Consider the following 13,475-nt stretch of genomic DNA (forward strand, 5'->3'; position numbering starts at 1 on the left):
TGAAATACAGCATTCTTGATATCTTTGTTTTCAGACCTAAAACAAACAGTGAGAAAGGAAATCTGATCTTGTTTAATAAGATTTATTTCCCTATTAAATTACTTTGGAATAGACTGGTTCAAATATCTTTTTCCTGTGATGTACTTTGATAATATGTGAACACTAAAATGCAACATAATAATATATAGTAACAATAAAGTTCCTAAAAAATACTTTAATCTTAATATATTTACATCTCCCCAAAGAAATGGCAATTATTTCCATTTAAGCACACCACTTATTTTAATAACTAATGTTTTGAAAAAATAAAAAAGATAAAATCAGGCCAGCATGGTGGTATGTGCTATAATCCTAGTTATTTGCAAGACTGAGACAGGAAGATCTCTAATTTGAGGCCTGCCAGGGCAACAAAGCAAGTAAGACCCTATCTTTCCTTGGCGGCGGGGGTAACAAATGAAAGAAAGAAAAAAAATTCCATTTTATACATAAAATGTCATATTTGAAGACAAAGGCATAAAATACAAATGTTCAGTTACTTTTAAGCATTTTTGTTTACATATATTGTTTTGCTCTCTTGGTCTATTTTTCACAACTTGTAATTATTTTCATAAATGCCTTGGCTGAAATCCTAGGACAATATAGAATTCAACCAAGCTCAATAGAGATTCATTCATGTATAACTATCTTCTAGGAGCAAAGCTTATTTTAAAAACAAAAAACAGACACCAAAAGCAAAACACTTCTTAAAAGATTATGTTTGGGGCTTCCTAAATTGTTTAACAGATCAGAATGAAAAATTCTTGTAAACAGTTCAGTTCTTTTCTTAGTCTTGTGTCCTTTTAACTTAAAAGGCTGTATAGTATAATTGCTGTGCAAATATCAGAATTTTCTATATATTGTGCAGTGTACACAAAGAAGCCGTGAAATGGCTTATCTCGTACTTATCAACTTGTTTATTTTTGTGCTTCCAAAAAAGCTGTATTTTTTAACACAAGCAGCTGCTACTTTGTAAATATTTTAATGGCTTCTGTTAAGTAGAGCTGTCAGTTTAACAAACAATATTATAAAAGATTTTCATTCTTCCATGTGATCGCACATCTTAAAATGTGTTTTACCCTGAAAATTCTTTGGAGATTTTAGACTGGAAAGGATATCTCCTTTGAAAGCACAGAGCCAACAAAAGAATAGATTAGATTTAAAGAATAATATACAAGATCACCAGAGAAATAATGCCATTCATTTCAGAAGACAAATGTATAAGAGCAATAAGTTCTCTTAGCTCACTTCTTGTGACTCAGGCAGTTTGTTGAAATGAAACAGCACTGGCGTTATGCCAGACATTTCAGGTATGACCTTGATTCTTTTGCCATTTAATAGATATTGGTTTAGAGCAAGTCAATTAACCTCTTTGACCCTCAGTTTCTGTATCTGCAAATGGGGTAATGATACCTACCTTACAGGGTCATTATGAGAATTAGAGATAATATATGTAAATGGCCTAACTCAATAGAGGTGACAATTTATTCTCTTTTACCTACCTAGCAACCAGGAGTCTCCCAATCATTCTTTATCCTTTCTCTTTTATATTTTTATTCATCCAAGCTTATCTCTTCTTTTCTGTCTACTTCAACATGAATTCAAAGTGAGAATTATTTTAGAGATAATCTAACTTACCACTTTTGCTGAACAAATCAGGAAACAGAAGCTCAGAGAGATAAAATGACTTGTCCAAGATCACAGTGAAAAACCGATCACACCCTGTCTCCTTGATTTTGTTACTGTTTTCCTTAGAAATTTGCAGTTCTTTCCTGGGTCTGAAGAAGCATGTATAGAAAAGAAAGAAAAATTAGTGCAAGAGATAAGAAAAGGAAAAAGATTAAAGAAAAAGGAGCAGGAAGAGCTTTCCTTTTAAAGCAGAGTGCAGCAATCTTTTTATGCAGAGCCAGGCAGTAAGTATTTTAGGCTTTGCAAGTCATTCTCAACTCTGACATTGTTTACATATTGTCTAAGGCTGATTTTGTACTATAAACAGGTGTGGCTATGTCCCAGAAAACTTTTTGGACAATGAAATTTTGATTTCATATAAATTTCACATCAAAGACTCTTTTTTCTAACCATTTGAAAATGTAAAAACTATTCTTGGGTCATGAGCCATATAAAAGCAGATGGAGGGCTGTATTTGGCTCATGAGCTATATAATTTGATGACCCTATTCTAGAGCAAACTCAAATGTATTTGGGAGTATACGCCTGATGATAAGTGGAACAGATACTTAGCTTTGGTGTCATGGAAATAATAAGATTCAGTTAGGACTTTGATGAAATGGAGCACACCTAACTAAAGTGGGTGGTATTCCTTCTAGTTCAGCAGATTGCTCCTCCTAAGAAATGGAGGCCAAATACTGGCAAACCTTCTGATTTTTCAAAAAGAAATCAAAATTCTGATGTTTTATTTGAAATCTACCAATTTTAAGTGTTGGCAAATAATTTGAAATAATTTTTAGATACTATAAGTCAAATATCTGCAAACTGAATTTGATACATGGATTGCCAGTCTAAAATATTTTGTCAAGTAAAATTCTAGGTAATTCATTATTTCTGTCAAACTTTCAATAATGGATGGAACTATCACACAGAAGATGGATGTGGGAATAGAGGACTTCAGCACAACCATAGACTCATTAGGCATGGCAGACATATATAGAATGCTCACCTCAAGACTGCAGAATATGAATTCTTATCAGGTGCACATGAAACATTCTCCAGGACTTCAGGATACATGAAGGACACATTTTTTTTCCCTCAGTACTAGGAATTAAACCCAGAGCCTAGTGCATAGTAGGCAAATGCTGTACCCCGGAACTACATCCTCAACCCTAAAATCAGTTTTTTAACACATTTTAAAAGATTCAAATCAGAAATTTTCTAACAAAAGAATAAAACGAAGTCAACAGAAAACTGGAAATTCCACAAATATATGAAAATTAAACAACCAGTCAACCATTGGGTCAAAGAAGAAATCACAAAGTAAATTAGAAAATATCTTGAGACAAATGAAAATGAAAACACAAATACCTGACTGAATGTATGGGTTTTAGTAAAATTAGTAATAAGAGAGAAGTTTAAGGGTATAAGTGTTTACATTGAAAAAGAAGAAAAAATTCAACAACCTAACTTTATAGCATAGGAAACTGGGGGAAAAAAAAAAAAAAAAACTAAACCCAATGCTAACAGAAAGAAAGAATAAACGTCAGAACAGAGGTATATTACATAGAAAAACAATAGGAAAAAAAAATCAGTGAAATCTGAGAGTTTTTCAAAAATATCAACAAAAATGAAAATTAACTAGATTAAGAAAAAAACACGTAACTAAAATCAGAAGTGAAAATTCAGACATAATAATGAATACTACATACATAAAAACGATTGTAAGATAGTATCAACTGCATGCCAAAAAATTCTAAACTTTGATAAATGGACTAAGTTCTATAAATATACAACCTACCAAGACTGGATCTTGAAGAAATAGATATGAGCAGACCTATAACCTAGTAAGGGGACTGAATCAGTAACCAAAACTTGCCAACAACAACAGCAACAAAGCCCTGGACCTGATGGCTTCATGGAGAATTGTACCAAAAAGTCACAGAAGTAAAACCAGTCCTCAAACTTTTCTAAAACATTGAGGCAAGATCTTCCTAAATTCATTATATGTGGCACTCATTACGTTAACACCAAAATCAGACAACTACAGACCAATACCTCTGATAAACACTGATGCAGAAAACCTTAACAAAATACTACCAAACCAAATTCATCAATACAGTAAAAAGATTATACACTATGATCACATAGGATTTATTACTGTAAAGAGTGGCTCAACATGTGAAAATCATTCAGTGTAATATAGCAAATTAACAGAAAGAAGGACAAAAACTGCACCGTCATCTCAATTAATGCACACAAAGGCATCTGACAAAATTTAAGACCTTTTCATAACTACACTCAATAAGGTATAAAAGTAAATTACTTCAACATTATGAAGGCTATACATGAAAGTCCCATAGCTCAAATACTACTAAATGACAAACAACTGAAAGCCTTTCTCTTGGATTAAAAAAAAAAAAAAAAGATAAGAATGCTTGCTCTTTACATTTCATTTTAATAATATACTAGAATGTTCTGGCCACATCAACTATGCAAGAAAAATAAAAGGTATACAAATCAGAAAGGAAGAAGTATAACTATCTGTAGATGACACGATGTTATACATAGAAAATTATAAAATTCCACTTAAAAAACTACTAGAACAAACAAATCCAATGAAGTTGCAGACCAACACATAAGTCAGTTGTATGCTATATGCCAACAATGAGTAATCTGAAAAAGTAATTATGAAAACAACTACATTTACAATAGTATTAAAAAGAATAAAATAAACCTAATCAAGGAGATGAAAGACTTAAAACTGAAATCTATAAAACATTGCTGAGAAGGGCAGGGCTTGCCTGCAGGTCTTTTCACTGCTGAGGCTCTCCGAAATGGCAGGCAGGTGAAGGACATCAAGACCTCTCAAAGGCTCAGCTTCCCATACCAGGTGCTGGAGGGGTTTTACTGTCACACTGAGAAGACCATTGCCAGGTGGCTCATCTGGCAAAGACCCTTCAGTGAAGAGGACTCAATGTCAAAGCTGCTCCTCCCTCCTCATTCCCAGCCTCTTATGCACCCAGTTCAAGATGCCGCAAGGGATGGTGCTGGACAATGCAGACTTGCCAGTGTGGCCAGCGGTTCCGCAGTGATCCCATGCTTCTTGGGAAACCTGTCTGAGGCCCAACTGAAGAACCAGGCAGATTCTAAACCACCACACCTTTGCCAAACACAGCCCACCCCATTCTAACTCACCGTCCTAGAGAGAAAGTGTAGTCTCAGTTTCCAATCACCAGTGATGGATTTACCCCATTTTCAAGATAAATAAAGTTTGTTTTTAAAATTCTGTTAAAAGAAATTGAGGACAAAATAAATGGAAATCCATTCCACATTCATGAAAAGACTTAATATTGCTGAAATGTCAATATTTCCCAAAGCAGTCTACAGATTCAATATAATCCCTTTCATAATTCCAAAGCAATTTTTGCAAAAACAGAAAAATCTTTTCTAAAATGCATAGAATCTCAAGGGATGCTGAATAGCCAAGACAATCTTGATAAATAACAAATTTGGAGATTTTCTTGATTTCAAAACCCATTATTAGAAAGATACAGTAATCAAAACAGTGTGGTACAGGCATAAAAAAGACACACACACACCTATAAAACAGAATTAAGAGCCCAGAAATAAACCCTCAAGTATATGATAAAACAATTTTCAAAAAAGATGACTTAATGGAGAAAGAATCACCTCTTCAACAAATGGTGCTGAGAAACCTATATATGCAAAAAAGTTGAACTGTTATACTTCAATCTTTTTTAAATATTTTCAGTTGTTGATGGACCTTTATTTATATTATTTATATGTGGTGCTGAGAATCAAACCCAGTGCCTCACACATGCCAGGCAAGTGCTCTACTACTGAGCTACAACCCCAGACCCCTTACATCTTTTAAAAATTATGAAGATCTTACAAAATTAAAATGAATTAAGAACTTAAATATAAGACCCCAAAGTATAAACCTTCTAGAAGAAAACTAGGAAAACAACTTCATAATATTAGATATGGCAGTCATTTCTTGGCTATGAAACCAAAAGCACACACACAAAAAAGCAAAAATAAACCATATCAAACTCAAAATCATCTGTACATCAAATGATACAATAAAATGTCAGTAAAGTGAAAAAATGATCTATGGGATGGGAGAAAATATTTACACATCATGTATCTTATAAATGACTAATATCTAGACTATATAAAGAACTACTACATAAACACAAATAAAAATAAAGATGGGCAAGACTTGAACTGACATTTCTCCAAAGAAGATATACAAAAGACCAAGAAGCATATAAAATGATCAACATCACTAATCATTAGAGAAATGCAAATCCAAACCACTGTGATATCTTAGAATCTTAGAATGATTACATTAAAAAAATAATAATAAGTATTAGCAAGGTTGTGGGCAATTAGAAATTGTGCACTGTTGATGGGATTGTAAAGTGATGCAAACCATGATTTTAAAAAAGTATGGTATTTCCTTGAACATTAAAAATAGAGCTACCATATGAGCTGCCAATCCCACTTCTAGGTATACATCCAAAACAACTGAAAACAGGGTCTTAAGGAGATAATGCACACTGATATAACAGCATCATTCACAATAACCAGGAATTCTGTAGAAGCAGCCCAGATGTCCACAGACAGATAAAATATGCTATATTATGCAATGAAATGTTAATAAGCCTTAAAAAGGAAAAAAAAATCCTGTCACTATTACATGGATAAATCTGGAGGACATTAGGTTTAGTGAAAAAAGCCAGTTACAAAAACACAAATACTGTGTGATACCACTTAATCCAAGGTGTCTAAATTTTCCAAGTTCATATAAACAGAAAATAAAATGGTAATTATCAGGGGCTGTTTGGAGTTAATGAAGAATTTTTTAGCTTATGTAGTTTGTTTCGTAGATGTAAAAGTTCTAGAGACGCATGCTGTATGTACAACAATGTGAATATACTTAACACTACTGAACTATACATTTAAAAGTAATTAAGATAGGAAAAATTATATGGAATTTTTGTCACAGTTTAACAATTTAAAAAATATACAGTCTGTGGTCCTAAGATTTTTTTATTGTTCTTTTTAACAAGGTTTGTTTCTCATAACAAATATATTTTTTCACAACTTATGTTTCAAGCAATTTTTTCTATTAATACATTTTAATTATACAGAATAATGGGCCTTATTGTGGCACATTTGTACATGCAAATAACATACTTTGATCATACCTATCCCCCCATTACTCCTAGCCCCTCTGCCTGATCCCCTTCCTCTTCTCTAATAGTTTCTCTGTTACTTTCATCTTTTTTTTTAATCCCCCACTAGATTTCCACAGATAAGGAAAACATAATTCTCCATGTTATTGTTAATTGTGCTCCTTTTTAGAAGATGATGATGCCTCAGAGAAGGACAAAGAAATTCAAGACAGACATCTAAGTCAAAATGCACCCTTCAGCAGCAAGACACTCATTACAGAAAGAATGAATGCATTTGGAAAAACATTTTCTCTGGGCATGAATCTTGTTCCCTCAAGAAAAATACCCTACAAATGTGATCCAGGTGGAAACAGTTTGAAAACTAATTCAGATGATCTCCAGTCACATGCATTTTCCTCCAAATGACAGGATTTCATTCTTCATTATGGTTGAATAATACTCCAGTTGTACGTGACATGTGCACGAACACACACACATGTATATACAACAATTTCTTTATCCATTCACCCACTAGGCTTATTCCATTATGTGGCTATTGTGAGTTGTACCACGATAAACATGGGTATGCAGAATGTAGATATCTCTGTAGTATGCTGACTTTAATTCCTTCCAGTATACACCCAGAAGTGGTATAGATGGATATATGGTGGTTCTATTTTTAGTTTTTAAAGGAACTTTCTCTCCCTTCTTCCTTTCCCCTTAGTTCCCTGCCTCTCCTCTCCTGATATCCCTTCAGTTTTTGAGTGATCACTTTTTTTCTCTCTGATTCTACATATAAAACATTTGACCCTTGATTTTCTGAGTCTGGCTTATTTCACTTAGCATGATATTCTCTAGCTCCATCCATTTATCAGAAAACGACATTATTTCTTTCTTTATGGTTGAGTAGAACTCTTTTATTCATTCATCAGACATCTGGAACCCATTGCCATTCTAACTGGGAGTGAGAGGGAATCTCAGTGTGGATTTAATTTGCATTTCTCTGATGGTTAAAGAAGTTGTACATTTTTTCAAATGTTGGCCATTTGTACTTCATTTGAGAAGTGCCTGTTCAGTTCATTTGCCCATTTATTGAGTGGTTTTTTAATTAAATTTTTGAGTTCTTTATATATTCAGTATATTTGTCCATTTTCTCCCATTTTGTAAGCAATCTCTTCACTCTGTTCATTGTTTACTGTGCAGATATTTTTTAATTTGATGCGGTCCCATTTGTTGATTTTTGCTGTTATTTCTTGAGCTATTATAGCCCTATTCAGGAAGTCATCACATGTGCCTATGTCTTGAAGTATTTCCCTATTTTTTTTTTCTAGCATTTTCAAAGTTTTGTCTCTTACATTTAGGTCTCCGACTCATTTTGAATTGTTTTTTGTACAGGGTGAGAGAGTGGAATCTAGTTTCCATCTTCTACATAAGAATAACCAGTTTTCCCAGTACTTTGGTATTTTGGGACTGGCTTATTTTACTCAGCATGATAGTCTGTATAGTTCCATCCATTTATCAGCAAATTCCATAATTTCACTCGTGTTTAAGGCTGAGTAATAGTCCATTGTGTATATTTATCACATTTTCTTTGTCCATTCTTCTGTTGATGAGCAACTAGGTTGGTTCCATAGCTTGGCTATTGTGAATTGAACTGCTATAAACATTGATGTGGCCACATCACTTGTAGTATGCAGATTTTAAGTCCTTTGGGTATATGACAAGGAGTTTGGATAACTAGATCAAATGGTGGTTCCATTCTAAGTTTTCTAAGGAATCTTCATACTGCTTTCCAGAGTGGTTGCACCAATTTTCAGTCCATCAGCAATGTATGAGTGAAAAAAAAAAAAGTTGTCCTTGCCAACATTTATTGTTACTTGTAATCTTGGTAATTGCCATTCTGACTGGGGTAAGATGGAATCTCAGTGTACTTTAGATTTGTATTTCTCTAATTGGTAGAGATGTTGAACACTTTTTCATTTATTTGTTGACCATTAGTATTTTTCTTCTGTGAAGTGCCTATTCAGTTCCTTAGTCTATTTATTGATTGGATTGTGTGTGTGTGTGTGTGTGTGTGTGTGTGTGTGTGCGCGCGCGCGCGTTTTGAGTTCTTTGAATATCCTGGAGATTAACAATCTAAGGTGCTGATGGCAAAAATTTTCTCCCATTCTGTAGGCTCTCTCTTCACATTGTTTTCTTTGCTGTGAAGAAGCTTTTTAACCATCCCATTTATTGATTCTGATTTTGCTTCTTGTGCTTTAGGAGTCTTGTTAAAGAAGTTGGTTCCTAAGCTGACATGATGAAGATTTGGGCCTACTTCTACTAGGCGCAGAGACTCTGGTCTAATGCCCAGGTCCTTGATCCATTTTGAGTTGAGTTTTGTGCAGGGCTCTTAGATAAAGAGGTTTAGTTTCATTTTCTACATATGTATATCCAGTTTTCCCAGCACCAGTTGTTGAAGAGGCTATCTTTTCTCCAATGTATGTTTATGACACCTTTGTCTAGTATGAGATAACTGTACTTATGTGGGTTTGTCTTTGTGTCTTCTATTTTGTGTCATTGACCTTCATGTCTGTTTTGGTGCCAATACCATGCCATTTTTGTTACTATAGCTCTATATTGTAGTTTAAAGTCTGGTATTGTGATGCCTCCTGTGTCACTTTTCTCAATACAGATTGCTTTGGCAATTCTGGGCCTCTTATTTTTTCAGATGAATTTCATGACTGCTTTTCTTTTTTCTATGAAGAACATCATCAGAACCTTAATAGAAACTGTTTTCAACCTGTATATTGCTTTTGGTAGTCTGACCATTTTGATAATATTCTGCCTAAGAACATGGGTGATCTTTCCATATATCTTCTAAGATCTTTTTCAACATCTTTAGTGTTCTATAGTTTTCATTGTAGAGGTGTTTCACCTCTTTTGTTAGATTGATTCCCAAATATTTTTTGAGGTTACTCTGAATGGGATAGTTTTCCTGATTTCTCTTTCACTTAATTCATCATTGGTGTATAGGAACACAACTGATGTTGTGTGTTAATGGGTGTTAATTTTATATCCTGCTACTTTGCTGAATTCATTTATGAATTCTAGATGCTTTCTAGTGGAGTTTTTTGGGTCTTCTAAATATAGAATCATGTCAAATAGGGCTAGTTCTTCTTTCCCTATTGGTATCCCTTTAATTTATTTTATCAATTGCTCTGGCTAGAGTTTCAAGGACTGTGTTAAATAGGAGTGGTGAAAATGGGCATCCCTGTCTTGTTCCAGTTTTTAGAGGGAATGCTTTCAGTTTTTCTCCATTAGAATGATGTTGGCTTTGGGTTTAGCATATATATAGCTTTTACAAAGTTGAGATAAGTTCCTATTATCCCTAGTTTTGTTTTGTTTTGTTTTGAGTGTTTTTAGCATGAATGGATGCTGAATTTTGTCAAATCCAGTACCATTTGTTAAAAAGGCTGTCTTCTCTCCAGTAGGCTGTCTTTGAAACCTTTGTCAAGAATCAGATGGTGGTAACTATGCAAGTTTGTCTCTGCATTCTCTATTCTGTCCTATTGGTGTACATGTCCATTTTTATGCTAGTACCATGTTGTTTTTGTTACTATGATTCTGTACCGTGTTTTGAAATCAGGTATTCTCAGGGTGCCTCCAGCATTGCTCTTTTTGCTCAGGATTGTTATGGCTATTCAGGGTCTTTTTATGCCCCTATTTGAATTCTATGATTGTTTTTTTCTAGTTCTCTGAAGAATATCATTGGTATTTTGATGCCATTAAAATGGTAATATTGCCATTTTAACAATAATAGTTCTGCTGATCCATGAATATGGTAGGTCTTTCCATCCTCTTCAATTTCCATCTTTAACATCTTATGATTTTCATTTTAGTGGTCTTTAACCTCCTTGGTTAAGTTTATTCCTATGTATTTGTTTTTTCTGAAGCTATTGTGAATAGGATTTTCCTGATTTCTTTCTCAGTTCACTATTGTTGTTTAGAAAAGTTATTGATTTTTGTGTGTTAATTTTGTATCCTGCTACTTTTGCTGGATTTGTTTTCAGATCTAAAAGTCTTCCAGTGGAGTCTTGAGAGTCTTCTAAGTACAGTATCATATCAATTGCAAATAGGGATAGTTTGACTTCTTCCTTTCCTATTCATATGCCTCTTCTTTCTCTTGTCTAGTTGTTATGGCTAAAATTGAATAGGAGTGGTAAGAGTAAACATTCTTTATCGTTCCTAATCTTAGAGGAAACATTTTTTTTTTTTCCTCATTCAGCATGATGTTGGCTGTGTTCTTTTGCACATAGCCTATATTATGTTGAGTAAGACCCTCCTATATACCTAGTTTCTTCAGGGCTTTTATCATGAAGGTATGTTGAATTTGGTCAAAGGTTGTTTTCTATATATAGTGAGATGATCATGTGATTTTTTAAATCCTTGATTCTATATGTGGTATATTATGTTTATCGATTTGCTGATGTTGAGCCATTCTTGCATCCATGACATGAAACCAATTTGATCATGGTATATAATCTTTTTAATGTGCTGTTAAATTCAACTTACAAATATTTTATTGAGGATTTTTGTGTCACTGTTCATCAAGGATATTAGCCTGTAACTGTCTTTTTTGTTGTGCCCTTATCTGGCATTGGTATCTTGTGATTCTGGCTTGTAGAATGTCTTTGGAAGCATTCTTTTGTTTCATGGAATACTTTGAGAAGCATTGCTGTTAGTTCTTAAGGTCTGGTAAAATTCAGCAATGAATCCATCCAGTTTTGGGCTTTTCTTTTTTGAAAGACTTTTCATTACTGCTTTAATCTCATGACAGTCCAACAATTTTTTAAAAACATTCCCCCTCAAAGTTGCTAAATTTTCTCTATACATTTTTATACATGTGTTTGATGTGGGAATATACATCGCCTTATGTACTTTAAAATGCTAATTGAGGGCTAGATGTATGTGTAACTCAGTGGTAGAGTGCTTGCCTAACATGTGTTAAGGCCCTGGATTCCATCCCCAGTACCTCCAAAAATAAATAATGCTAACTGGAAGCAAATACTGGAAGTTATTTTCCTTTCCTTTTCAAATTGTATGCTCTATGTGAAAGAGTAAAATAATTCATTTCTTGTAATATTTCAAGAAAATAAAATCATCTAGTAATTGGCACACAAAACAAAAAGAATATTTGATTACTAAAGTTCAAGCAAAAACACTCTGAATAAGCAAGGTGCAAATGAATTCTTAAAAATCTGAACTTGAAAACATTCATCATTCTGTTATCAAACTCCTCTGGCTAAAGACAATGTAAGAAGGACAGAAGTCACAAAGGGACTTAAACTACAAGATTTTCATTGTGTGCCATATAATAAAAAATAAAGAAAAAAGTTTTATTGATATATGTTAAAGTCTTTCTGTAATCTTACTTATGATGGTATAAGCAGAAATTATATTGTATTTTACTCACATATTAATTATTTTTTAACAGAATTCCTGGGGCCCTTGGACAGAAGGGATATACTAAATGAAGCTTTTGTTGGCCTATCTTTAGCATCTCAAGGGGAAGACTCATTCCCAGATGATCTTCCTTCCTTTGGTTCGATCCAAAGGCATAGTATTCAACAAAAAATACGGAATGACTCTTCTAACAGGTAAGATATATTGAACTGAAAAGTTACTCCTTAAAGGGAAGTATTTAGTATTCTGTACTTTGAATATTCCCACAAGTGCAAACTAAGAGTTAAGCAAGAATATTTCAAAATGTCAAGGAAAAATATACATTTTTCTCATAGCTAATATGTTGCATTAGTTAGGTCATGCAAGAGCAGGCATAATGGAGGCAGAAATGTAAAAAGATAGAATGAATATTATTCTAAGCCAAAATGAAATTATTATAGCATATTTTTTCTGTAGTTAAATTATAGGATTAAATTACCTTAAATGAATATTAATTTTAGAATATATAATTCAAATTATAATTTACATGATCTATTTTTATCTATAATATATGATCTATATTATGATCTATATTATAATATATGATCTATTATATGATCTAATTTATACTTTAATGCAATCTATTTTCTGAACTCTAATAGATGAAAATTTAAACATCTAGCTTGTCACATGGGTTTTCTGAGAAGACAAACAGAATAAATGTGAGATTAAAAATACTATTGTTATTTACAGTGATAACTGTAGTGTTATTTATGGTAATAATAATGGTGTTGTTTACAATGATAAGAACCTCAAGCAAAGGTGTGCAATTTTTTGGTGTGAAATTACAAATAGTAAATGCTTTAGGCTTTTCAGGCCATTTAGATTTTTTGGCAACTACTCAGTCCTGCTATTGTAGTATAAAAGCAACCATAGACAACATATAAATAAATGAAAATTATTGGGTTACAATAAAACTTAATTTACAAAAACACACAGAGGGCCAGATTTGGCCCCTGGTCTGTAGTTTATAGATGATCCTAGCTATATGTAATAAGTGAAAAGGGCAACATTTTAAATTCATGTATGACACATGACCTTATAATACCCTTGAGAAAAATGTCTCAAACTGCATAGATTAACA

General features: G+C 33.2%; 1 protein-coding gene across 7 annotated transcripts in view; it reads left to right on the forward strand.

Moving 5' to 3' along the window:
* Positions 1 to 13,475, forward strand: part of WDPCP (WD repeat containing planar cell polarity effector) — a 390,926-nt gene that overhangs the window by 324,066 nt on the left and 53,385 nt on the right. For 6 of the 7 annotated variants that reach the window (XM_079109698.1, XM_079109695.1, XM_079109697.1 and 3 more), the window contains one exon: positions 12,384 to 12,546. In XM_079109698.1, the coding sequence (XP_078965824.1) occupies positions 12,384 to 12,546 (163 nt within the window). Of the gene's footprint in view, positions 1 to 12,383; positions 12,547 to 13,475 lie in introns of those variants that run through there. The other variant, XR_013758962.1, reaches the window with a different exon arrangement.

The sequence above is a fragment of the Sciurus vulgaris genome (assembly GCF_902686455.1).
Source record: "Sciurus vulgaris genome assembly, chromosome: 14".
NCBI lineage: Eukaryota > Metazoa > Chordata > Mammalia > Rodentia > Sciuridae > Sciurus > Sciurus vulgaris.